The sequence below is a fragment of the Populus alba genome, chromosome 4 (assembly GCF_005239225.2).
Source record: "Populus alba chromosome 4, ASM523922v2, whole genome shotgun sequence".
Classification (NCBI taxonomy): domain Eukaryota; kingdom Viridiplantae; phylum Streptophyta; class Magnoliopsida; order Malpighiales; family Salicaceae; genus Populus; species Populus alba.
Genome location: NC_133287.1, coordinates 11,029,251 through 11,056,825, shown reverse-complemented (window position 1 = coordinate 11,056,825; position 27,575 = coordinate 11,029,251). Strand labels below are relative to the sequence as shown.

General features: G+C 32.6%; 1 protein-coding gene across 4 annotated transcripts; it reads right to left on the bottom strand.

Moving 5' to 3' along the window:
• Nucleotides 1-576: 576 nt before the first annotated feature.
• On the bottom strand, nucleotides 577-25,611 carry LOC118055060 (PI-PLC X domain-containing protein At5g67130). 4 transcript variants are annotated; one of them, XM_073408588.1, is made up of 9 exons: nucleotides 25,308-25,610; nucleotides 25,108-25,230; nucleotides 4,793-4,930; nucleotides 4,602-4,700; nucleotides 4,201-4,504; nucleotides 3,875-4,098; nucleotides 3,623-3,709; nucleotides 1,796-1,859; nucleotides 577-813 (listed from the first exon to the last, which is right to left on the bottom strand). In XM_073408588.1, the coding sequence occupies exons 1-9, from the start codon at nucleotides 25,455-25,457 to the stop codon at nucleotides 788-790; spliced, it is 1,215 nt and encodes a 404-aa protein (XP_073264689.1). In that variant the 5' UTR covers nucleotides 25,458-25,610; the 3' UTR covers nucleotides 577-787. The 4 variants fall into 4 exon arrangements, with proteins under 4 accessions (XP_073264689.1, XP_034922741.1, XP_034922742.1 ...); XM_035066850.2 differs by having other exon boundaries at nucleotides 1,800-1,859; nucleotides 25,308-25,609; XM_035066851.2 differs by lacking the exon at nucleotides 4,793-4,930 and having other exon boundaries at nucleotides 1,800-1,859.
• Nucleotides 25,612-27,575: the final 1,964 nt, after the last annotated feature.

Sequence of the window (27,575 nt, the reverse complement as noted above, 5' to 3'; positions counted from 1 at the left end):
GACCTATCTTCTAGTCCCTGACCACCCATTCCTCTAGGTAGCAACACTTCTACCCGACGTGGTGCATGGTTATCCTGATGCCCCCGTGATTCTCCCTTCTCAGAATGGGCTGATGTTGCAGGTAGATGAGAGGTAGTGTCCATCAGTGGATCCCTTTTGGCTTCATTACCGTCCAATGAGTCATACTCTCTCCTCCTCACAGGAGATAAGTCTGTCACTGCTCCTTGTTATAGAGGAACCATCCTGCAATATATTTTCAAAAACCACATCGTTACTTCAGTCCATGAAATTTCAACCAGAGGCATTGATACCAAATTATAACATTCCCATTCTCGGGATCAAACAAAAAAAATATACTATTGAATTTATGGCTATTTTTTTTTCCCATTATATAAGGATGACCAAAATTTTCACCAAAATTTCAGCAAAGTCTCCCTTATACTGGGAGGTTCCAAGTTATCGACTATAGTTCTGTACACATCTTATACTCACATCTCAATCATATCGCAACCACAACAAGTCCAACTCAACAATATATTCAAGAACATAGATATAACATTTTATTTACCTAATTTCTTTCACATTTAACATACATAATTTAATAAATAAGAGAAGCATACAAACATTTGAATTCCAAATACAAAATAATACAATCCAGTATTCCAAACATAAAATTACAAGGATGACATTATTATGTCCCGAGTTACATGGTCACTTAAGAAAAAAAAATACATATGTAATTCTTATATTCCTAATTCATGCAAAAGAAAACTAGGAGACCTAAATACTACTCCTGACATGAGTGGGAAGGACCTGCAATTTATAATTTTCAGAATAAATAAAATACGCATACAATAAAATAGAAAAGGGAAATTTACACAATACAGACACACACACACACACACACACACACACTAACCTATACTATTCATATTGGAATGTGGATGTCTTGTCATTTCTATTAGGGAGTGAAAGCTCCTAAAGTTGATACAGATTGTAGGTAACATTTCCATTTTCAGGATCAAACAAAACAAATATATTACCGAATTTGTGGGTAATTTTTTTCCATTATTAAAGGGTTACAGAAATTTTGGCAGAGTTTCCTCTATATCAGGAAGTCCCAAGTTATCTACTATCATCTTGTACACATCTTATACTCATATCTCAATCATATTGCAACCACAATAAGTCCAACTATTATGCCACCTTTTCCCCAATCCAGGAAGATAATTGCCGATACTAATAACTCATATTAGTATCTTTAGTTGCCCATTCTGGAATCAACTAATCAAGTTCGTGGGAATGCTAACACCAACATAACCCGTTCATAGTTAATTAGTGTTCCATATTACCTAGGAATATCCTCAGGTATGCTAATGTCAAGAATTCTTGGCATCATTAGTTTTCACCTTAGGAAACCTAATCAAGTTCCATGAGTTTGTTGATACCGACATCAACTGAAAATATCTTTACCTATTCTTAACCCGAATAGTTAATCAAGTCCAATGTTTCTCCTTCTCTGTATTGGTCATGCTAATGTTAGCCAACCTAGCTAACATTATTAGCCTCCCATATTTGGGATTGGCTAATCAAATCCAAGGGATGATTATCCATGAAAACTCATTATTTTCATCCATTCTCTTTGAAGGAACTCATAAATCAAATTTTGTTTTCCAGTTCTCATTCATGTCATTTCATCTTTTTCTGTTTTTGTTCTCATTCATAGGCATAAAATTTATAATCCAAACAAATAACTAGAATCGTATTAACTAAGAAAGATATAGGTGTAGAATACCTACCTGCTGCAGAAGCTCGACTTGCATTCCCTTGTTGCTGTTATACTCCTCCTGCGATTTATCCTGAATCCACAAGTACCCATCATTATTCCATTCACAATCACATATCACATCATAGTAATAGAAATGGTGACAACATTCATTTCTCTTTTACCTTTATTTTAACATTTACCCTCCCATTATTATCGTTTAGGATTTTGGTTCATTAACAGTCATAACAAACATCACTACTTCAATTTCAAATAAGGTTTATTTTTTAAAAAAATCAGGACATGATGCTACACATTTTACAAGGGAGGAATAAATTATATCTTAACGTGACTAAATTTCACCATTTTATTAACTTGGTCGAAACTACCAGCAAGGGTGACAACTCGACCTCCCCTCAGATGTTTACCTATATCTAGAGCTCTAGATCTCCCAATTAAGCTAGGTCAGACTTGTTGGATAGCTAACAGCTCAAACTACAGCTTATATTACTTCAGATGATGTCTTTATCTATGTTGATTCTTGGGCACAAGTTAATTAACATAACAACCCATATTTTCACTCGGTTTGCGTGTTCAACACATAAACCATTATTTTTTAGGCATTTATTTTCCTTCCTTCATCCACTATTACCCACCGAATTTCATCCTTTTCTCATGTTAATAACAATCACACATACAGACATAGTTTATTTAGGGATTAGGCTTCATAAGAATATGCGTAACAAGGTTGTTCATATGTTTTCAAATATCAGCATATCATAATTTTATGAAACTCAACATTGTCTCTCAACATGCATGCTTAATTAGTATCAACATATTTCTCCTCCCTCTTTGTTCATATTTGGCCAAAGGTCTGCAAACCTTCCTCTAGTTTCATTGTCCTCTAGTTGGGTCAAAAATATCACTTAGCCTTTCTTAACCTCTCCTTCACACTCATCCTTACCTTAACTAACCTAGAGATTTTCTTAAAAACTTAACCTAGGGTTGTTGTATTCTTGCATGCAACTTAACTAGAATGTTTGAAATTGCTCTATAAAGGTCTCAGGTTTGTCCTAGTTATGTTTTCTACTCCTTGGAACCCCTTCTCGCTTAAATGTTTCGGTTGTTCTTCTTCTCTTCCCTTTCTGTTGTCAGCTCCTTCTTGGCTTTCTTCTTCTCTTGTCTTGTCTTCTGATGTCTAAATCTTCCCTCACCCTTCTAATTTCCTCTCAAATGGTGGATGCATATAGTTCTCCTTGTTTGTTCTTGAGAGAAAATGAAGAGGCAATGAATGACTCTTCTTCTCTATTTTTCTTTATTTTCTGTTGTTAGCTCTCCTCCTTTAAGGGATGATAGTTTTTCTTCTCCCCCCCTTTTTTTTTGTTTTTATCCCTCATTTATTCATACCTTTTAAGTCTGGTCCTCCCCTATTTGTTTCTTCCCTTTTAGGTCTCCAAATCACTTTTTTCTTTTTGTATGGGTTGCCGACTCTCTTTTTTTCCTTATTTAATTGCACTATTATTATTAAACTCACCATAATGATATATATATATATATATATATAAGTGTGTTTGTTAGGGTTTTACACTTCAAGTAGAAGAAAATGCATAATATTGTTAGTGAAATTTTCACGAATTAGGATCATATTATTGTGCAAAAACTCGATATGAGTAGGAGATTTGATGCACTAATTTGACCATGCCCCATTTTCCATAAGACACAGAACACTAAGAATAAGTTGATACAGTTACAGGAATATAAAATCAATAAAAAAATTTGTATTTGATCAGTAATGGCAAGCATAACATTATTTTGATACGGTGAATGTTAATAAACTTAATCCCAATTATAACTTACCACACATGCATGGACATCATCACACCCACATAATAGCTTCCCATTTAGTAGGTCCACAGCTTGAAATGATCCTCCTCCTTCACTTCTCTGCAGGAAAAAAAAAACCATAATTATAGGGAAATTTTTATTATTATTATTATTCCCCTTGTTACTAATAAGAGGTTAGATCTTGAGACTTCGAGGTAAATGAGAGGAAATGTAATTATAGGAGAATTTAAGTGTGTTATATATATATATAATATATATATGCACCTTGTAATAATCTACAGCAACAAAATTTGCCCATCTGTTGGCAGCAGCACCATTACAGGTATGAAGCATATTTATGAGATTCCTTGAGTTATCTTCACAAGAGAGTTTCTTCATAGGAATACATCTAAAGTAATTTACCAACACCAATGATCTACTATTGTCATTAAGAGGAGGTGACTCCTTTCTATTAGTACAACTTCCTGCTTGCATGCCAATATTCCCATCTGCCGAAAACAATTGTATGCATATTATATAACAAATTCTACAAGGTTATAAAAAAGTAAAAAAATTAAAAAAAATTATTAACATTTTTTTATATTTCTTACATTGATTTTCAACCATGTAATTCCATTGGTAAGCAATGCCTTCACTTGCTTCCTTGGATTGAATTGAAGTGAAAACAAGTAGCCTTTGGTTGTTCTGGACCATGTCATTAACTAATGGCCAATCTTGACCATTTTTGGGCATGTTTGTCACAGGAAACCAATATTTCATCAAGCCAGCATCAGTGAAGACCTTGGTCAATCCATTTGGGGCTTGAACATAATCTTCTAAGATTATCGTAACAATTTCTGCTGGATGTGTAGATAAGAAAGCTTCAATTTCCCTTAGAGTGTCAATAGCTGGACCCTACTAGTGGCAAACACAAACATTTTCACACCGTAGAGAAAATAAAAGGAAAAAATATCTCACATAACTTAATTAGTAGGGAATAAAATGTTCATACAAATGCAGTATAGTCATGACATTGTCCTTTAAATGAATGGCATAACCATACATCTCCACGAAAATCATAGGTATCAAGCATCAAGGCTCGAGCTCCATTCTGTAGTCAAATAATTAATGGCATTCGTTAATTGACAAAAAAAGATGTTCTAACACAAGAAAATGACATTTAAACAAGAAAGAAACATTTACATTTAGTTGATCCATGACGCTGTCTTCTTGATTGGTAAATGTGATTCGAGGAACTCTAGTGTGAGATGGGTATCCATCAATAGCATAGGCATTGTGAGTCGCCAAAAATGCATATTTGTTGAAAGGCAAAGAATTGTTCTATTAATAAGAAAGAGGGAAAAGAAACACAAATTATGTTGTGTATTAGTTGTTAGGAAACCAAATTGTTGCTTTATTATATATATATCCAATCCCTAACAAAAAAAGATTTGTTACAAAAATTGCACTCTGCATTCATATTTTCTAACTTTGATATGAAATCTGGCTTTTGGAAAATCCAGATTGATCTAAAAGATAGATACAAAACTGCTTTTACAGTTCCCTTTGGTCAATATGAATGGAATGTCATGCCCTTTGGTCTAAAAAATCTTTTTTAACTAACAGATAATTGAAATAACAAATATAATAAATAAATACTCAGTACGTGGCGTTGTTATACCTGAGAATGATCTAAAAGATCGGGTCACAGGTTTCCAGCCTATATACTGATTTTTTAAAAAGATCAAAGAAATAATATAAATAGATTTATGATGCGAATGAATAAGGCAAGACCAACAATGTCAGGATCCTTGATCAAACACAGAGCATACTTAATGTACATAAAGTTTAACAAGAACGTAAATAATGAAAATAGAATCTTACTTAAATTTATAAATTAACACAAGAGATATTGGGTACAAAGGAGAATTGATATGGGTTCCAGGTTACAAGTTACAATGGAGAATAAGGTTTTTTCTTTGGAAAAATAATGGTCTGCCTTCTGAAGAATTTGGAGTCCCCTTTTATAGACAAGTTGGCATAGAAGAAGCCAAAATGCCTGGTTGGAAGAGCTTGGAGATTCCATCAGTACCCATGTGAACCCATGTGGTGTTGTCTTCCATGCCCATGTGGTGACAGAAAAGGAAGATGCTCATGTGGTGACAGAAAAGGAAGATGCCCATGTTTTATATGGGACTTTCCTCTGTTGTCTTGCTGCTACCGATACTGATTTTTTCTGTTTGTAGTAGTAGTAACAGGTAATATTTGTAAAAAGAAAGCCTAAAACAAACAGGCTTAAAATAAAAAGGGACTCAAAATAGGTGAGTCTAAAATAGGGCTCTTGAATAGATGAGCCTGAGAAAGTTTGAAAATACCTTCTTTTTCTTTTTCTTTTTTTAATGTTGCTTGATAGGTGGTAAAATAACAAAACAGTCATCTTCATTATCATTTCCAAAGGAAATGACAGGAGATATCGATCCAGATGAGCTGGATTGGGACAAGACCGTTTTCAGGTCTTGGCTTTGTATAATGCTTTGGACTATTTGTAGGTATTCTTCCTCAGTTCTAGCAGAGGCAAGGAGAGTTGTCGTTTAAGCCTTTCTGGCTAGAAACTTTGATTAAGGATGATGATCAATGATGGGAGCTGTTTGATGTTTTTGTAACCATTCCGTAACTGCTAATTTGGAACTTTTGGATTCGGCTGCAAAAAAATCCCACCATTTGATTTTGAACTTGCGAACCAGAACTGGATGTTCGTTTTGTAGATTATAATCATAAAACCATGAACATACCCATGGCATAAAAAATTTTGTACAGAAAATGAGTAAGGAAGAGAACTTTCTTTCAGAAGGGGCTGGTTGGAAGTTGTTTTTGAAATGGAGGTAGCCATTTTCAACCAAAGGATGGTCTTTGAGGTAATCAACATGACAACAATAGTAGTCCCACCATTGGAGGAACCAGAGGGGGAGGTTTGTAGTATTCATGTCAATATAGAAGTAGAAAAGCCAAGAATGACTATGGTTTGGATTTTGTAAGAGGAAGGCATTGAACCATGCCTGTTGGTAATCCCAGTATGTATAGGTGGTATTGAAGTCCTGGGGGTTTGTACGGAAGTGTATGGGGAAGGAAAGAGGTTAATGTAAGGGTTGTCCCTAGTCTTTAGGGTGAATGATTTTGTGAATGATACATGTAGAATATGGCGGTTCGTATGAAGGTCGAACCAAGGAATGGGGTTTGTTTTTAACCTATCATGTAAGGGTTTTGCTAGACGGCTAAGATTGGGGTAGTAGTCGAAAACATAATTAAGACTACCTAAAAACCTTTGCAATTGGGTTTTATCGGTGATCTTATCAGGAAATTTGTTGGTAAAGGTAAGGGACCTCTCTATTGGTGTTACAGTGCCTTGGCAAATATAATGGCCTAGGAAACGGACACGAGTTTCAAAGAGAGAAATTTTTGTTTTAGAAACAACTAGACCATTTTGTTCGACAGTATGAAAGAAAATATGTAGATGTTTGAAATGTTGATCAATGGAATGTGAAAAAATAAGCACATCGTCAATGTAAACAATGCAGAATTTTGAATGTGCATTGAAAATGTCATTCATGATGCGCTGAAATTCAGATTGAGCATTTTTTAGACCAAAGGGCATGACATTCCATTCATATTGACCAAAGGGAATTGTAAAAGCAGTTTTGTATCTATCTTTTAGATCAATCTGGTTTTGCCAAAAGCCAGATTTCATATCAAACTTAGAAAATATGAATGCGGAGTGCAATTTTTGTAACAAATCTTTTTGGTTAGGGATTGGATATCTGATCCATTTGAGAGCGGTATTCAGAGGTTTGTAATTGATCACAAGTCTTGGTGTGCCTCTTTCGATTTCAGAGTTTTTATTCACATAGAAGGCGACACACGACCAGGGTGATTGAGACTTTTGGATAAGACATTTAGACTCGAGATCATGGATTTCAAGTCTGCAATGTTGTTCTAAATCAGCGTTCATTTGTATGGGCCTTGCTTTTGTAGGTATTGGTTTTTCTGAAAAAATATCTTCATAGGAAAGATCAACTATGTGTTGTTTTCTTTTCCAGAAAGCATTAGGTAAGTCCAAACAAATCTGTTGCTCAATCTTATTTTGTAAATCAATGATTTTCTTTTGTAAATCAGGGTTTTGTAGTTGTTTGGTTATACGACAAAAAGAAACATGGTTTTGTAAATCATGTAAATGGAATTGTTTGCCATGAATTAGTGCATTGATTTGATAAGTGTGTATGGAGCATGCTTTAATTAAATTCAAATTTCTAGTCTTAGACTGTTCTAAAAATGGGAAAACAATTTTGATGCTATTGATTTTGGAAGTAATGCAATTATGATGTGCTTGGTATAGAGTGATCACGTCAATGAATGGAGTACCGAGAATGATGGTATGATTAATATCTTTTGTAACAACAAAAAATGTTTTAAGAGAGAGACTTTTGTTGAAAACAGAGGCTTGAGTTCTTCCTGCAATATGTAATTTTGAATTATTAGCAGCAGAGAGTTTTTCAAATGTATTTTGCAAAAATCTTTTTGGAACCACTCCTTCTTTGATGCAGTTCAAATCTGCACCTGTGTCAAATAAGGCGATGGTGTCAAGTTTGAAATCTTTTGAGAAAATAAGAGTAATGCTAATTAAATATATTTTTGAAGATATTTGTGTTAATACATTTAGAAAATCATATGGAATATACTCAATATTTTTAAGTGTATGCGGTAATGCATGAGATTCAATGGTCTGATCTTCTGTATCAGACTCGCTATCAGACTGGCTTTCAATATTGGATAAAAGATGTTGTAGTATGGCAGAGTCTTTTTGTTGGGCTTGTTTAAGGGATTGTAATTCGAATTTGAGGGTTTTTATCTCAGAATGTAATTCTGGAATGGTAACAGTGGTTTTGGATTTCTTTTTATTAAGGATCTTTGTAAGATCATAGGTATTGGTGTTGGTAGAGGGTAATATAGAGCGGTTAGATGATGGAGGGTTTTCTGGTTGGTTGAAATCTTTCAATAATTTGTCTAGATATGTCTTTTGAAGGTGAGGATCATCAAGTCTTTTGATAGCTTCAAGAATGAATTCCTGGTTCTGGGTTAAGACGTTGATTTGTTTGGAATTTGTAGAGGTATCTGAAGCGGCACTGGTAGTTGCTATTTCATCAATTTGAAATTCTTCTTCAGAAGTATCTCAAGAAGAGTAGTCAATGTATGTAGCTTCAATGTAGAGATTTTGTAATTGGTTGATGGTATCTTCATCTATTTGAAGGTATTGACTTTGCAAAAACGGGACGTATGTCCTTTCTGGTTACATTTGTAATAGGTAACGTTTTTGGGGTCAAATTTTGTTTTGGGTTTTGACTGGAAAGGTCTTTGGGGTTTGGTAAATTTATAGGGCTTTTTGTAGTAAGGTGAATCCGGTTTGGAATAAAACTGTTGTCGATTTTTATAGGTTGATCGTCTATAAGGAGGTTTGTGGCTTGGATGTTTTCTTGGTTATGAGCAGTTTCCGCTGCAAGAGGGTTTTTTAGTGGAAAGGTCAAACTGGTGACAGAAACTACCAAGTTCTTGTCTGGTATGTTTCATTTCCCACTTTAGGTGTTTCTGGAGTTTAAGATCCTGACAGATTTTAAGACCTTCTTTTTGGGTGAAACTTACAAGTTCACCATATGTGAGTTGGTCATATGGTATGGTTTTTGTTGTAAAGGTGTCTTTGATTTTGTTTCTAACCTTTTCTCCCAAGAGAATAGGTAGACCTGCAAGGAAGTTTTCTTTCCAAAAGGGTTGGTTTGAATCTTCCCTAAGCATGACACGGGTAAGGAAGGTGTTTTTATACCATTGAAAGTCACTGAGCTTCTTACACCTAAGATTGGAAAGGAGTTCAACATTGTTGTCTTTCAGATGAGAAGGGTCTCCAACAAAGTGTAAGGAGATTGTAAGAATAAGGGTTGATACAACATCTTGGATAGTGTTTCCGGATGGGTCAAGCATGGGTGTTTGGTCTTCATATGTTTGGAAGGAGTTTAGGATATGTAGGTGATCAGTTTTAGTTAAATAGTAGTCCCACCATCCTTTTAACTAACTAGAGAAATCAGCAATAAGGAGTTCGGCAATAGCTTTGTCTGAGGTTCCTGTTTTGGTTTTGTAAGCATTGGCTGCCATAGTCATTTGCTGGAGGGTGTTGAGGATATTGTATTCGGACATTCCATCTATATTCCATTCATAGAGGGAAGAAGCATTATATTTGTGTTGAGTAAGGATAGTTGGTTCAGTGGTTATGGAAATGTCTGGAGTAGTGGATGTTTTTGGAGTTTGCCATGTAAGTTTGTTGAGGGTAAGAGGTTGGTTTGGAGAAGTACTTTCATTAGAAGACTCCTCAAGGCTTTTTTATAGAGTACTCACTTGATTTGTGGAGGTCGAAGGGTTGGTTGTTTGTGGTGTATCTAGGACAGTTAAAGATGAACTGTTAAGGTGTTGTAAATGTGTTTTGATAGCTTTGAGAAAGTCTGTCTGGTTCTCTTAGAGTTGTGTTTGGCTTGTTTTTGTAATTTGGTAAGGTTTGAAGATTGGGTTTTTTAGTTTCAAGTCAGTTGAGGTTTTAATGTCTACCGAACTTGTAGTGGTTCTTTGTATTTGTTTTTCTAGTCTTGTAAGCTGTTTTCCCAAGGTGTTAAGGTTGGTCTTTGCAAAGTTGTTTTGGTTAATGATATGTTTTGTATTGGAAAGGGTGTCATCAGTGGAAAATTTGTAAGGGGCTGCCTCTACAGTCTGGTTGTTGTCGGTTATTTGGATATTTTGTAAAGGTGGATGTTCAGACTCAACTGTGGGTCCACTAGTGAGGTTCCATACAGGGGTTTTTGATCTTGATGTGATTGGGCATGCATGTTTAATGGATGCAAAAGGATATGCCATGCGATGTTCAGATGCATAATAAATTCAAACCAATCAAAGAATAGAATCTATATTTTATGTAACTTAATGAAATTATAAAATTGCTTTTGTATCTCACTTCTATGTTGGAAAAAGTTTTGGAAAAAACCAAATTCATTTTGTAAAGTTATAGGCAGAATAGAAATCTTTTTGGAAGAGAGTTTTGTCAAGAACAAAGTGTTTTTCTGAGGTTAATATATTCAGCTCTTTTTGGATATTTTCAGTAACAGCTGAAAAGGTTGGTGAAGTTGGAGGAGAGGATTGTTCAAGATTTGTATAGACAGGTTTTAGGATATTTGTAGTATTGTCTGCATTTTGGAAGCTAGTAGAAGGGATATCGGACGTAGATTTTCTTGGAGAAGTTTGGTGATAAGGGATATTAATAACAAAAGGGATTTTGGAAATTCTTCCCAGATCTATTGTACTGGAAGAAGAAGAGGCTTCTGAGAACCTGGAACTTGTAGAGTGACGATGGAAAGATAGTTTGACTTTGTCATTTGTGTATTGGGTAATGTTTTTTATTTCAACATTGGGTTGAGGTGGTTGAGGCTTTTCTGGTGATGCTGCACCTTCAAGGACCCAATCTTCTAGAAGGGATATGTCTTTCCATTGAATGGCTTTTGGAACAACAGTGTTTGAGCGGGATAAATCGGTTTCTAAGAGGAGTGTTTCTCCTTTTTTATATTGGAATTTGTGTTTGTTGGCAAAAGCTGAGAACATGGCTTTGTAGTGAATTTTAAATATGAGAGCAACAGGGATAGATGCTTCTAGCATGTTATAATTATGGGTTTTTATTTGTAATAGCATACTCTATAGAATATTTTTGTCTTTAAGAGATATGGTTATGTTTGGATAACAGTCAAAAGATATGGGGCCACTACAAAGGCTATACTCAATAGAACTAAGGAGAGAGTCTTGGAAGTTTTGAAATCGAGCATCTCTTAGGACAACTAGGATGGAGGTGTTTAGACCTTCTTTTGTGAAGGGTTTTATTCCGACTTGGACAAGGCCAACATGAATATATTTGTAGTTTCTAGCTAGATGTTTTTGTAAGGACTTTTAAGAAAGAAGTTGGATGGTTTCAAAAGGTTTTGTAAGCTGAATATCTCGTTCCTCAGTTTTGATAGTACAATCTGTTTTGAAAATATCATATTTAGATTTTTGATAAATCTGAGTTTGAGAAATTTTTAGGATTTTACAATCATCAATGTTTTTTGTAAAATCTTCAATAGTTATTTCTTCACTTTGTACAATTCTTCTACTTTCAGAAGATTCAGAGGTGGAGGAAGCTGAAATAGAAGTAGTCCTGTGAAAAACAGAATCTATAGAAAATAAAGATAAACTAGGAAACAGACTGCAGGTTATATGGATTTATTGCCCTTAAGACTTAAACGGGACTTACACCATTCAGTTGCATTCACCTATTATCTAATATGTCTTCCTATCCGGACCCCAATAGGCTCTAATACCAATTTTAACAAATACAAAGAACCACTACAAGTTCGGTAGACATTGAAACCTCAACTGACCTGAAACTAAAAAACCCAGTCTTCAAACCCTACCAAATTACAAAAACAAGCCAAACACAACTCCAAGAGAACCAAACAGACTTTCTCAAAGCTATCAAAACACATTTACAACACCTTGACAGTTCATCTTTAACTGTCCTAGATACACCACAAACAACCAACCCTTCCACCTCCACAAATCAAGTCAGTACTCTACAAAAAAGCCTTGAGGAGTCTTCTGATGAAAGTACTTCTCCAAACCAACCTCTTACCCTCAACAAACTTGCATGGCAAACTCCAAAAACATCCACTGCTCCAGACATTTCCATAACCACTGAACCAACTATCCTTACTCAACACAAATATAATGCTTCTTCCCTCTATGAATGGAATATAGATGGAATGTCCAAATACAATATCCTCAACACCCTCCAGCAAATGACTATGGCAGCCAATGCCTACAAAACCCAAACAGGAACCTCAAACAAAGCTATTGTTGAACTCCTTATTGCTGGTTTCTGTAGTCAGTTAAAAAGATGGTGGGACTACCGTCTAACTGAAACTGATCACCTACATATCCTAAACTCCTTCCAAACATATGAAGACCAAACACCCATCCTTGACCCATCCGAAAATACTATCCAAGATGTTGTATAAACCCTTATTCTTACAATCTCCTTACACTTTGTTGGAGACCCTTCTCATCTGAAAGACAAAAATGTTGAACTCCTTTCCAATCTTTTATCCAAAATTGAAAGCCAGTCTAATAGTGAGTCTGATACAGAAGATCATACCATTAAATCTCATGCATTACCACATACACTTACAAATATTGAGTATATTCCAGATGATTTTCTAAATGTATTAACACAAATATCTTTAAAAATATATTTAATTAGCATTACTCTTATTTTCTCAAAAGATTTCAAACTTAACACCATCACCTTATTTGACACAGGTGCAGATTTGAACTGCATCAAAGGAGTGGTTCCAAAAAGATTTTTGCAAAATACATCTGAAAAACTCTCTGCTGCTAATAATTCAAAATTACATATTGCAGGAAAAACTCAAGCCTCTGTTTTCAACAAAGGCCTCTCTCTTAAAACATTTTTTGTTGTTACAAAAGATATTAATCATACCATCATTCTCGGTACTCCATTCATTGACGTGATCACTCCATACCAATTTTTTTCATATAACTAAACAACTACAAAACCCTGATTTACAAAAGAAAATCGTTGATTTACAAAATAAGATTGAGCAACAGATTTGTTCGGACTTACCTAATGGTTTCTGGAAAAGAAAACAACACATAGTTGATCTTCCCTATGAAGATACTTTTTCAGAAAAACCAATACCTACAAAAGCAAGGCCCATGCAAATGAATGCTGATTTAGAACAACATTGCAGACTTGAAATCCATGATCTCGAGTCTAAATGTCTTATCCAAAAGTCTCGATCACCCTGGTCGTGTGTCGTCTTCTATGTGAATAAAAACTCTGAAATCGAAAGAGGCACACCAATACTTGTGATCAATTACAAACCTCTGAATACCGCTCTCAAATGGATCAGATATCCAATCCCTAACAAAAAAGATTTGTTACAAAAATTGCACTCTGCATTCATATTTTCTAAGTTCGATATGAAATCTGGCTTTTGGCAAATCCAGATTGATCCAAAAGATAGATACAAAACTGCTTTTACAGTTCCCTTTGGTCAATATGAATGGAATGTCATGCCCTTTGGTCTAAAAAATAATCCATCTGAATTTCAGCGTATCATGAATGACATTTTCAATGCACATTCAAAATTCTGCATTGTTTACATTAACGATGTGCTTATTTTTTCACATTCCATTGATCAACATTTCAAACATCTACATATTTTCTTTCATACTGTCAAACAAAATGGTCTAGTTGTTTCTAAAACAAAAATTTCTCTCTTTGAAACTCATGTCCGTTTCCTAGGCCATTATATTTGCCAAGGCACTGTAACACCAATAGAGAGGTCCCTTACCTTTACCAACAAATTTCCTGATAAGATCACCGATAAAACCCAATTGCAAAGGTTTTTAGGTAGTCTTAATTATGTTTTGGACTAATACCCCAATCTTAGCCGTCTAGCAAAACCCTTACATGATAGGTTAAAAACAAACCCCATTCCTTGGTTCGACCTTCATACGAACCTCGTCAAACAGATTAAGAAACAGGTCCAAACCATTCCCCTCCTCCATCTAGCTAACTCGTTAGCTCCTAAGATAGTTGAGACTGACGCCACTGACATAGGTTATGGTGGAATTCTCAAACAAGTTCAAGATGACAAAGAACAAATCCTCCAATACACATCTGCCCACTGGAATGATTGCCAAAAAAATTACTCTACTATAAAAAAGGAGATCCTTTCAATTGTTCTCTGTATTACAAAATTTCAAAGTGATTTACTAAATCAAAAATTTCTTCTTCGTGTTGATTGTAAATTCGCAAAAGAAGTTTTGCAAAAAGATGTCCAAAATCTTGATTCAAAACAAATTTTTGCCCGATGACAAGCTATTTTAAGCATTTTTTATTTTGATATTGTGTACATTAAAGGAGATTCAAATTCCATTCCAGATTTCCTAACCCGAGAATTCCTTCAAAACAGGTCTTCATGCCTCCAAAAGCAAAGGCCAAAGACAAGGGGAAAGCCCCTCAAACCCAGCCTACAAAACCAAAGAACCCCAAACCTTCTGCAAAACTCATGTCTTCAGTTATCTCAACTGCTAAACTAATCAAATCTTGATATGTGGCAGTTATTGAAGAAGAAGAAACTACAAAACCCCAACAGGACCAAACAAATGCAGTCCAGCATTGGGTCGACACCATTTCCAAATCGCCAGAATTACTCCTGGCGCTATAAAAAGTGTCTCAACAGACCTCTGGTGATTCTGTCTCTCAAACAGGTAGTATTTCTCAACCACTTTCAAAACATCAAGGAGGCATTTCCACTTCAAAACCCCTCCTTTCTTTACAACAAACCAGTTTTCCAAAAACCAAATCCAAATATATTTTCAAAACTACTTTTCAAAATATTTTAACTATGAAAGTAGGATTTTACCATGAAAACCCTTCCATTGCTGTTTCAAAAATTTTCCCTCTAAATTGGTACTACAAACCCTAGAATCTAGCCAAACCACAGTCCTATTATCCGCAATCCTTAAGATTACTAATTCTGTCAAGTTCAAACACTACAAACTTCATTCTGATCACACTAAACATGCATATTCTACATGTATTATTCATAAAATCATTCACCCTAAAGACTGGGGACAACCCTTACATCAACCTTTTTCCTTCCCCATACACTTCCGTACAAACCCTCAGGACTTCAATACCACCTATACATACTGGGATTACCAACAGGCATGGTTCAATGCCTTCCTCTTACAAAATCCAAACCATAGTCATTCTTGGCTTTTCTACTTCCATAATGACATGAATACTACAAACCTCCCCCTCTGGTTCCTCCAATGGTGGGACTACTATGGTTGTCATGTAGATTACCTCAAAGACCATCCTTTGGTTGAAAATGGCTACCTTCATTTCAAAAACAACTTCCAACCAGACCCTTCTGAAAGAAAGTTCTCTTCCTTACTCATTTTATGTACAAATTTTTTTATGCCATGGGTATGTTCATGGTTCTATGATTATAATCTACAAAACGGACATCCAATTCTGGTTCGCAAGTTCAAAATCAAATTGTGGGATTCTTTTGCAGCCGAATCCAAAAGTTCCAAATTAGCAGTTACGGAATGGTTACAAAAACATCAAACAGCTTCCATCATTGATCATCATCCTCAATCAAAGTTTCTAGCCAGAAAGGCTCAAATGGCAGCTCTCCTTGCCTCTACTAGAACTGAGGAAGAATACCTATAAATAGTCCAAAGCATTATACAAAGCCAAGACCCGAAAACGGTATTGTCCTAATCCAGCTCATCTGGATCGATATCTCCTGTCATTTCCCTTGGAAATGATAACGAAGATGACTATTTTGGTATTTTACCACCTATCAAGCAACATTAAAAAAAAAAAAAAAAAAAAAAAAAAAGGTATTTTCAAACTTTCTCAAGCTCATCTGTTCAAGAGCCCTATTTTAGACTCACCTGTTTTGAGTCCCTTTTTTATTTTAAGCATGTTTGTTTTAGGCTTTCTTTTTACAAATATTACCTGTTACTACTACTACAAACAGACAAAATCAGTGTCGATAGTAGCAAGACAACAAAGGAAAATCCCATAAAAAACATGGGCATCTTCCTTTTCTGTCACCACATGGGCATGGCAGACAACACCACATGGGTTCACATGGGTACTGATGGAATCTCCAAGCTTTTCCAACCAGGCATTTTGGCTTCTTCCATGCCAACTCGTCTATAAAAGGGAACTCCAAGTTCTTCAGAAGGCAGACCATTATTTTTCCAAAGAAAAAACCTTATTCTCCATTGTAACTTGTAACCTGGAACTCATATCAATTCTCCTTTGTACCCAATATCTCTTGTGTTAATTTACAAATTTAAGTAAGATTCTATTTTCATTATTTACATTCTTGTTAAACTTTATGTACATTAAGTATGCTCTGTGTTTGATCAAGGATCCTGACATTGTTGGTCTTGCCTTGTTCATTCGCATCAGAAATCTGTTTATATTATTTCTTTGATCTTTTCAAAAAATCAAAGAAAAAAACCGAACTGAAAAAACCAAACCGAACTGAATCGAAAAAACTAAAAAAAAAAAATAGAGCCAAATGGGAAAAAAAAAAAACAAAGCCAAACAGAAAAAACCAAGCCACACTGAAAAATCCGAGTGAAACCAGAAAAAACCGAGCCAAAACCGAGCCAAACCAGTTTGAACCTATTTTTTTCTAAAAAACCAAACCAGACATAACCAAAACCGGTTGGTTTGAACCAATTTCGATTTTTTTTATGTAAAAAATTTTTTGGTTTGATTGCTTTTTTATATATAAAAACCGAACCGAATAAAAAATGATCACCTCTAATAAAAACTAGGGTTTTCAAACCCTAAAGTTACAACCCTAAACTATAAAGAAATAGCTAGAAAAAACTTTGATATTTTCTAAAAAGTTTACAAATCATTAACATGAGAACAAAAAAAACACATTAACTATTTATATAGACATTAAAACCAAAGTAACAAAAACAAATCCAAATCAAAGTAAAAATAGTAATTAAAACCCAAAATTAACTAGGAAAATAATTAAAACAAATCTTTTTTGCCAAATTTGAATACTTCCCAAACCTCAGCTAGTTATAGTTAATTTACTTCCTTGGAACTGGGCCCGTAGAATCATCCGCCATGATTTGAATCTGATATAATAGTCAAATCTAAAATTATGTTTATTTTCGTCACATTATGCATTTGAAATGCCTAGGCTTCATCACAAGACTCTTTACAAGCTTTGCCTTATCTATCTAATCCATAAATGTATTTACAACACCAAATTTTAGATATAATATCTTCTCATCATAATAAAGATAAATATAGGAAATATTAAAGGTCCTGAAAATGCCTATATCATCTAGTAAATCACTAATATAAGCATTGTCATTAATTTTTTTATTATGGTATAAAGACCATATTTCTTCTCCTGCAACTTACTATAGAACCCCATCAATAATCTCTTTTTGCATGGAAACACCATCACCTTATCTCATTCTTGAATATTTTAGCACAACCATATTTATTGGCAATAACCTTAAATTTGGAATTAGTTTTCAACATTTTTTGCCTCACATTAAGCATAGCTTGCACATCCATAGTCATCTTCCCAGTAGCAAGTTATATCCAAAATGCTTTTGAAGTGATACAAGATCAAGTACATGTCTAGGACATTACAAATACACAATCTTGATTTGTGATTTATTAGAGGCACTATGCATATATGTTAAAATTTAGAAGTTTGGTGTGTCATCAAAGATGTTCTGAATCAAGTTGCTAATTATTTGATTCAACGCCTTTGTTTACCCATTTATTTATGGATATATTGTACTACCAAATTATAGTGTTGAAACATGCATCCTCCATAACGTCCATAAAAAATGACCAAGGAACTTGTTGTCTAAGTCAAAAGTGATGGTCTCAATATCCAATGCAAATGAACCACCTCTTGGAATTAAAGTTGAGCAATTATAAAAGCATCATTTATCTTTTTATAGGGGATAAAACACGTTATTTTAGAGAACATGTCTACTACAGCAAATATAAAATCCTCTCCTCTTTGTGTACGGGGTAAACTAAGTACAACATCTATAGACAATTCCTTCCATATATTTTCAAGAATATGTAATGATATGTATAAACTTGTATTATATGTTTGCCTTTTGTAGTTTGACAAATATAATATATTTGCATAAACTTGTCAATATTTCAGTTTAAGTGAGGCCAATAATACCTCTCAATGATATCGTTATTAGTCTTCTTTCTCTACAAGTGACCAAACAACCCTTCACTGTACATATCCTAAATCATCTTTTCTCGCACTAAAGAATGAAATCGCACTAAAGAATGAAAAATGCTACGTTAATCACCTCTTATTGAGAACCTATAATGAATGTGACAGTTATTATAGACAAATTCTAACTTTAACACTTCTCTCATAACTCATCAAAATTTTCATCATACTCAAACAGTTCTTTCAAATAATTGAACCTAGTGATCTCTCCTTTTAAAGTAGCCAACAAGGCTACCTTTGACTCAAAGAATCAACAACTATATTCTAAGTTATAACCTTATACATAATTCTGATTTGGAACTGCTACAAGCAAAATTACCCATCTCATGTGTATGTCATTAGTGATTCTCTTATGAGTATTTAAAATTCCAGCATCTTAAAATTAGAATACAAAACAAATTTCTTATCTATTAGGTAGTGCTCCTAGTTTTTCAGTCTGAAAACAACATAAAACTCCTTATCATATATGAACCATTTAAATCTAGCATTTTTCAACTTCTCACTAAAAAATGCTACGAGTCTCTTCTCTTAAAAAAGTACACCCCCAGTTCTAACATAAACATCATATTCGACCTTAAATATTTTGTCAAGATTCAAAAGTGCCAAAATCAAAGTAATGATTATTTTTTCTTTAAGCAAATCATAGCTCTTTTCCACTTCTCCCTAATTGAACTCCCATTTCTTTATGCATTCGGTAATTAGTGCAACTATATTATTGAAGTTTTCTATGAATTGTCAATAAAAGATAGCCGATTTATTGTAATTGCACACCTTACTAACTGTTTTAAGGATTGACCAATTTCTAAAAGTCCTAACAATCTCTTCATCAACTTATATGTAATCTATACTCACAAAAAAAACCTAAAAATAGTAATTTATTGGTCATAAGACTATACATTTTCAAGTTCATATATAGTTTATTTTCCAAGAAATCCTCCAGTACTTTTCTTAGATGTCCCACTTGGTTAATTTTATATCAATTATAAATCAAGATGTTATCAAAATAAACAACCATAAATTAATTTATAAAGAGACATAAAATCTTATTCATCATCATTCTAAAAAAAAAAAGCTCAATATATTAGATAATCTGAAAAGCATAACCAACCACTAATGCAATGCATTTTTTGTATTAAAGGTTGATTTCCACTCATCTCCTAGTCAAATTCAGATCTGATGACATCATTTCTCCAATCAATCTTTGTAAAAACTAATGCTCTATATAACTTGTTAAACATGCCATCTAACTAAGGAGTCAAAAACTTGTGACCCATAATTATATTGTTAATGGCATGATTTTCAATATTCTTACGCCAACTATTATCTTTCTCCAAGGTTAACAAGGCTAAAATTGCGTGAAGACCAAAGGTTTCTTGAATCTATCATTTTATTAATTACTCTTCCATCTTATCCTTCAATAACTCATCCTTTTTATGACTCATTTGATAGTATAATAGATTTGAAAGGTTAGCTCCTAATACCAAATCAATATGATATTGAATATCTCTCATCAAGAGCAATCTATCCAATAACTAATCAGGTAGAATCTTTCCAAATTTAGAAAGAAAAGGTTTAACTATATTAAGAATAACTATATTTTCCTTTATAATTAATGCATAAACATGTCTAGTCTTCTTTACATCTAATTGTGTCTCATGTTTTGAATTAATTGTGGTAAGGAAAGGCTTTCGTTCTATTTTATAAAGTTTGGGTTTGGGTTTTTCTTTCAAAGAAAATGTTAAAATTCACATCATATTTATTAATCTTGTATAAATTATCTCTACCCAAGGGTTTAGCATTTGCATCATACTACAAAGACCTACTAAATATTAAACTAAATGCATTCTTTTATACCATGTGATAATAAGTCTTATCCCTATACTTTTATTGGAAAAAAGGTACTTTACAGCTTTGAGTTACTCTTATTTTCCTTATTGCCTTAATCCATCCAATTTTATATAGTTCAGGATATGGTTCTTATGGTTATTTTAATTTCAGCAATATATTGATCAATAATATTTTCATAGCAACTACTATCAATAATAAAATCAAACAACTTATTATTTATGGTGTATTGAGTACAAAATAACTTGTCTCGCTATGAATCTTCTATAACATTTGGTGTTAACAATATCTTCCTAACTAGATAGGTTTATCCCTCACCATCATTGTTATTATCATCATCATTATACTTATACAAATCTTCTTCCTCATCTCTATGGGTTTATGTAACTTACCACTATATTTAAAAGGTTCTTACTCACATTACCTTCAATCACGTTGATTGATTTTTGCCTTCTATAATTACAGGAACAATGCCATGCCTCCTTACATTTAAAGTAGTTTTAAATTATTGGCTTGGCATGAAGTTTTTTTATTTGTTAGTATCAACTTGCCTTTCTATAGCCTTATCATGTTTAACAACATCTTATCTCGTTGAAAGTTGCTTTGATGTTTTTACTACCTTTTCCTTATTAGTGATATTGAATTTTCTTGCCTTATTGTATAGCCTTCTAGAACGATTGAATTTACTAATGCTTCTAGCCTCTCTTTTTTTTTTTTTTCCAGCATCTCATCTTTTCATGCCAATTTTCTTACTTTAGCGAGTATAATCAACATTTATACTCTAATGTTATCTCATATTGCTAACTTTAGCCCCCCAAAGAATCTCAAAAAATATTGATTCTCTATATTCTAAAGTCGATTCCATTCTACTAGCTTTTAAAACCCCATGATCTATTCATTGACAAATTTCTTTGTTCATGAATAATCTTGATATCATTGAAACAAGTATCGGTTATAAAAAAAATAATAAAAAAAAGAGAACCTTTCAAGCATCAGCAACCTTATATATATCTATGATGTAAAAAAATGTATTCCCACTCTCAATCATGTATCTATATAACACTTCCATCATTCAAGTTTTACATGACAAGTTTCATCACTTATTTTTATGATACTCATGTTTCCCTGACTCTGTCATATTTAGTGATCCAATCAAGGAACTATTCTATATCATGATCTCTATTGAAGATATAAACTTTTATTTTTATTTGGAACTCATTCGCTTATTATCTTTTAGGCTATAATGGTCTGTCTTGGTTTGTTAGGGCCCTATAACCCTTATCAAATCCTTCTTCACCAATACCCTTCACATTAGTAAATGTTTGTCTAGATTGATCTTCAGTAATAGGTGTTATTACCATCTCTATCCATTAAAGAGGCCAACTTTCTTTGATACCAATTTGCATAACATATAATATGGATGAAAAAAAACTAAGATTCTCAAGCCCTAAGGTTGCAGTCCTAAACTATAGAAAAATACATAGAGAAAACTTTAATATTTTTTTAAAAGTATGTAACTCAATAATCTAATAATAACAATAACACTTATATATAGATTAAAACCAACCTAGAAAAAAAAATTCAAATCAAAGTTAAAAAAAAAAAGTAATTAGAATCCAAAATTAACTAGGAAAACAATTAAACTAGAAAACAAAAACATATTCTTGGTCTATTTAGGAGGCTTTTTAGACCTCAACTGGTTATAGCAACCCCACCTCCATTAAAATTGGGCTAGTAGAATTATCAAAATACCTTGATCTCAGTCCAATAGTCAATTATAAAGTTATGGTTAATTTTGTTAAGTTATGTGTTTGATGCATCCAAGCTTCTTTCTGAGCTTTATCTTATTAACCATGATGAGAGGGGTCTTAATGATAAATATTTGACTATTTAATGATGGACTTATATATATATATATATATATATATATATATATATATATATATATATATATATATATATCTTGTTTTATATGAATATGCTCGTTGGAAATTATATGAAATGATTAAAAAAAGTTAGGGAGTTGCATGAATAATTTAATAAGTGTTGATGGATATTACTTGCAACATATTATCTATAGTAAAAGACTAGAATTATATAGCCAGCATTATGTTGTGAGCTAGACCAGGAAAAAAAAATTCCAGCATAAAAAAAAAAAAAAAAAAAAGGAGTTTTAGATGGTGATAAAGTGTTTTAACAAAGTAAGAGAAATCCATGACTAATGTCATAAACCTAACTAGTCAAATAAGTTGGTTTCATTTAATTACATGATAAAAAAAAAAAATCGACCGAGTTAAAAAAAAAAGTTATCATGATGACTTAAAAAAAAAACTTATCAAAAGAGAAAAAATTACAAACCTGAATAAAACCAAAAAAAATATTTGATTTAAAAAAAAAAATGACCCTTAAAATGACTATCAAACCAACAATTTAGGTTATGAGAATGAGATAACCCCATATAAAGAAAAATAAAAAAGCCCAACTTCCATAAACCAACAATTTAGGTTATGAGAATGAGATAACCCCATATAAAGAAAAATAAAAAAGCCCAACTTCCAATAAACTCATTGTTAAAGAATGAAATTAAAATAGAAAATCCATGTAAAAAAAAGACCCAAAAAACCCGATATCAACTCGGTTAACCTTTCAAACTTGTGATCCAAGTTATCAGAAGAGGACCATCCCATCAAAATAAATCATGAAAATCAACTTCTAACAAACACATTGTTGAAGGATGGATCACTCATTCAAATCATCTCAAGAGCCTTATCCTTATATTTAATTAATTCAATTTAATTCAAAAGCAATTCTTTTAAAAAGCTAAATTTAACAAAGAACAACAAATAAAAAGAACTGAGATAACCAAGTAATTTAGAAATTAAGGAATACATAAAGAAAATAAAAAAAATCGAAGCACAATTTCTAATTAAATAAATGTTGTGAGATGAAACCAAAAAAATATGAGCTTAAAAATAAAATTAAAAAACCTTGGCAAATCTTCTAAACTTGGATTAATCCCTCAAACTTATAAACCATAAAATCTTAGATTCGGACTCATTTAAAAAACTCAATTCCCAACCAATTTAATATTAAAGGATATAAAAAAAAAAAGATCATTTTAAAAAATTTACCAAAGTAAAAAATATAGAAATCAAAATGATGAAGATTAAATTTAATAGGAAAAAAATTGAAAAAAAATTCATGAAAAAAAATCAATTTTAAAAATTATCTAAAATGAAACAAAGGGAAATCAAAAGAACAAGGACTATTTCTAATAAATGAAGAGAATAGAAGGAGGATGAAATTGAAAAGAAATTTTAATTTTATAAATTATTTCAAATTAAATAAATAGTAATAAAATGAACATGGATTAAAGCTAAAGAAAATACAAATTGAAGGGTAGTTATAAAAAATTAGAAGGCCATCACGGAATTTAAGCAGCTGGGAGAAAGAAAGGGAAAACAAAATACCATCGGCACCAAACTAAAGGTCTAATGGACATGTGTCGTCCTGGAATGAAAATGTCATCAAGAGGATTCAAACACCACCCCAGAAATCATTGTTTGGCAGTCAAATGACCTCTAACACGCTACCCAAAGAGTGAGGACACTCCCTACCCTTGATTGAGAGTAATGCACATGTAAGTCATTTTTTAAAAAAATATTTTATATTTATTAAAATATTAAATTGCCTCTTCGTCAACCTAATTACAAAAAAAAAAAAAAAAAAACCATGATAAAAATACAAAAAAAAACCCAAACACCATATAAAGAAATTTTTAATTCTAATGATAACTTAATCATTTGCCTATACTTAAAAAGCTGTAAACTCCATAAAAACCCTACATGTCAACTCAATTATTTTTTTTTTTTCAAGAGTAATTTAATTATAAAATAATGAAAATGTATATTACCCCTGTTGTACGTAAAAAAAAATTATTAAGAAGGACAATTAGTAATTTCATTCTTCAAACCACTTTGTAAATAATTCTAGAGCTACGATATCTATTGCTCGATAAAAACATCTACCTTTTAGTTTCTCTTAATTTAATGTGTTTTAGTTTATCAGTAAAAGTTGAAGTAGGAATGGATGTTACAAACACGCGGTTTAATTTGAACCGGATTGTATAATATCGGGTTGGAACACAAAAAATATGAATTTGATGTAATAACATTTGCCCAATTCAAAGTCAAAAACCTTTTGTTTTAAATCAAGACGTTTAAATGGGCCAGATGGGCCTACTAAGGCCCTCCCATTCCAATTTCAGCCGTACTCAAACCATCCTAATTCTTACAAATTACGGGGTTGCAATGTGAAATCGTTTTAATCTTTGATTATTTATTTTAAAAAAATTATTTTTTATATTTTTAAATTATTTTAATGTATTAATATAAAAATTAATTTTTTAAAAATAAAAAATATTATTTTAATTTATTTTCAAATAAAAAATACTTTAAAAAACAATTAATCCAGAAATTACATGGAAAAAAACACTTTCTGAGACACTTTGTTGATAGACAACATTTTCCACTCCAATTTTAACTAGATCGAAAAGAAGTCTGTCCTAAGTATATCTTTTGCCTTTTATTCTTTTATCATCATGGTATCATGCACTGAATGGTGCCTGTGATGGTTGATCTAACACATGAACAAGATGCCTACTTACAAAAGAAAAATTAAGCAAGAGAGTTAGAGAATCACCAGAAGCTTGAATTGGTCTGTGATGGTTGATCTAACACATCTGGTGCCTGGAAACCCTAGCGGGCAAGCGAGGCAATAGAGTCCAGCTTCACAATCTTGATTCGATGAACATTCATCATGTAGCTATTAAAACAAAAGTTAAATTAAATACCAAAAACCAAAGAAAGCAAACCGAGAAAAAAGATCAAGCTGTAGCCAACCCTGCATTCTCCATTTGAGCAAGCTGCAGCAACACCAACAAGCGCCGCCACTGAAGCTGTGATGATCAAAAGCAAGTTTTGAGAAAAAACCATGTTGGGAAACGAAAGGATATTCATTGGAGAATAAAGGAACGTAAAGAGGCAAGACATATATATATATATATATATATATATATATATATATATATATATAGTACTCTAAATGTGTCTGGCTTTTGTTTCCCTGTTTTTTCTTGGAAAAGTAGCGGTGAGCTTTCCCTGTTTTTTTTTGGCTGAGAAAGCAAAGGAAGCTTCACAAAACTCTGCTCGGAAAGCAACACATGAGGAGGAGGTGGCCATCTATTCAATGACAATGATGTTGAAATATGGCCACAAGCTAGGTGCCTACCACGGTAACTTGAAAGTCACCTTTTTTGCATCTAAATAAAATCGAGATTATTGTATTTTTAGTGTTCGGAACTTTTTTTTTTTTTTTTTTTTAATTTAAGCATATAAATTTTCCTCCTTTTTTAAATTTTATTTAAATGGTTTTGTAAATTCTTTTATTAGTTCAGAAAAAATAAATAAATAAATGTTTTAGAATAGAAAAGGGAGGAGTCCCAGCGGTTGCTTGTAAATAAATTTTTGTCCTCTCCAACAAACATTGCTTCTACTCTCCTCTCGCTCCATAAAATCAAATAGAAAAAAAAAAAAAAAAAAAAAAAAAAAAAAAAAAACCCATAATCTTTGATGGAAGATCATTGTCAATATTCCTAATTCCAATTTATTTAGGGTTCAATATTGATAAAAACAACAACAAAAAAATCAAATTCCTAAGGAAAAAAACACCTTCATGGCTGGAAATCCGATTATGACGTAGGAATAAGTACCCCTTGTGTCATCAAATGCACACCCTCCATCATCTCCGCTCGAAATCAAAGGCTCAAAAATCCCCTCCGCTGATTCTGCCCCTCCGTCATGAACGCCTCAACATCTAAGGCGTGAGCTCGGGTCAGACAGTGTGCATGTTAAATTTGAAGGATTAGGGAGCATTATCAAACATTTTACAAGGAGTACTAGAGATCCAAGACGGAGTATGTCTGCATCATCTCGTATGAGCAAGCTTTCTACACTCTCTCACAATTCGAAGAATAAAAAAGAAAAAGAAAAAAGGAGACAAATTAAACAACAACAGCGATTGAAGATGAACATTAGCATAAACTATTGGGAGAAACACATACTTTATCCTAAAAATAATTTTTACAAGTTTAATGTTTTTCCTGGGTAAGGTCTAGATTAGCATATACGTACAGAAGTAGATTATGCCAATCTTTAGGTCACATTTGTTCGGTGATGAACAAAATTTCACAAAATTGCATGAGCAAAATCAGTAATCGATGACTCTTGGGTTAGTTTTGGCTTGGTTACAGAATAGTTTTCAATTTCATGATGCCCTCCGAAGATATTGTTCAAGATGCCGTCTCAAGATATTGTTAGCGTGATTTGAGTTTTTCCATTTTGTTTTCTTGTAAAATAGGAATTGATGTTAAACCATCTATTTTCTATTTAGAATTTTATTTTTAAAATAAATATAGCTGCGTAACTACTATGTTGTAACACTAAAAAAGGCCTTCTTGAGGCAAGAAATTATAAACACAACAATAATAAGATTTAATCCCTATATTAAGCTGCATGTTTCTATATTTATTTTATGTTCTTATTTTTTCTTCTTTGTTATTATTATTATTTATTCTTGATATTTAAATTCAACATGATATCAAAGCAATTTTGATATTCTATTTTTACTTTTAGTTTTTAAACTTCTAGAAAACTAGCATATAATAAGAGAAACACCGACAAAAAAAATATTTTGGTTGTAATTTTTTAAGTAAATAGTAATGGAATATGTTCCATTGATAATGTCATATGAAATTTACAAATAAATAGAAAACAAATAAAAATTTCACTAGCAATTTCATCGAAAATTTGACGAGTCAATATTTTTCAATGAAATTGTCGATAGACATTTCGTTGGTAGATTTAAATGAATTGAACTCCAATAGCTCTCTCTTCCCCCTTCTTACTCTTTCTACAAAAAAAAAATATATTATTTTTTGGATAATTTTAATTACCTTACTAATTTTTATTTGCATCATTAATATAAATCTTGGTTTTTTACATGTTTTTTTAGGATATATAAATAAGACCAGCATGGTTGCGAAATATGAAGAAAATAGTTACACTCATCCTCCCTTAATTATGTTTGAAGGTTAAAACAAGTAATGGAGC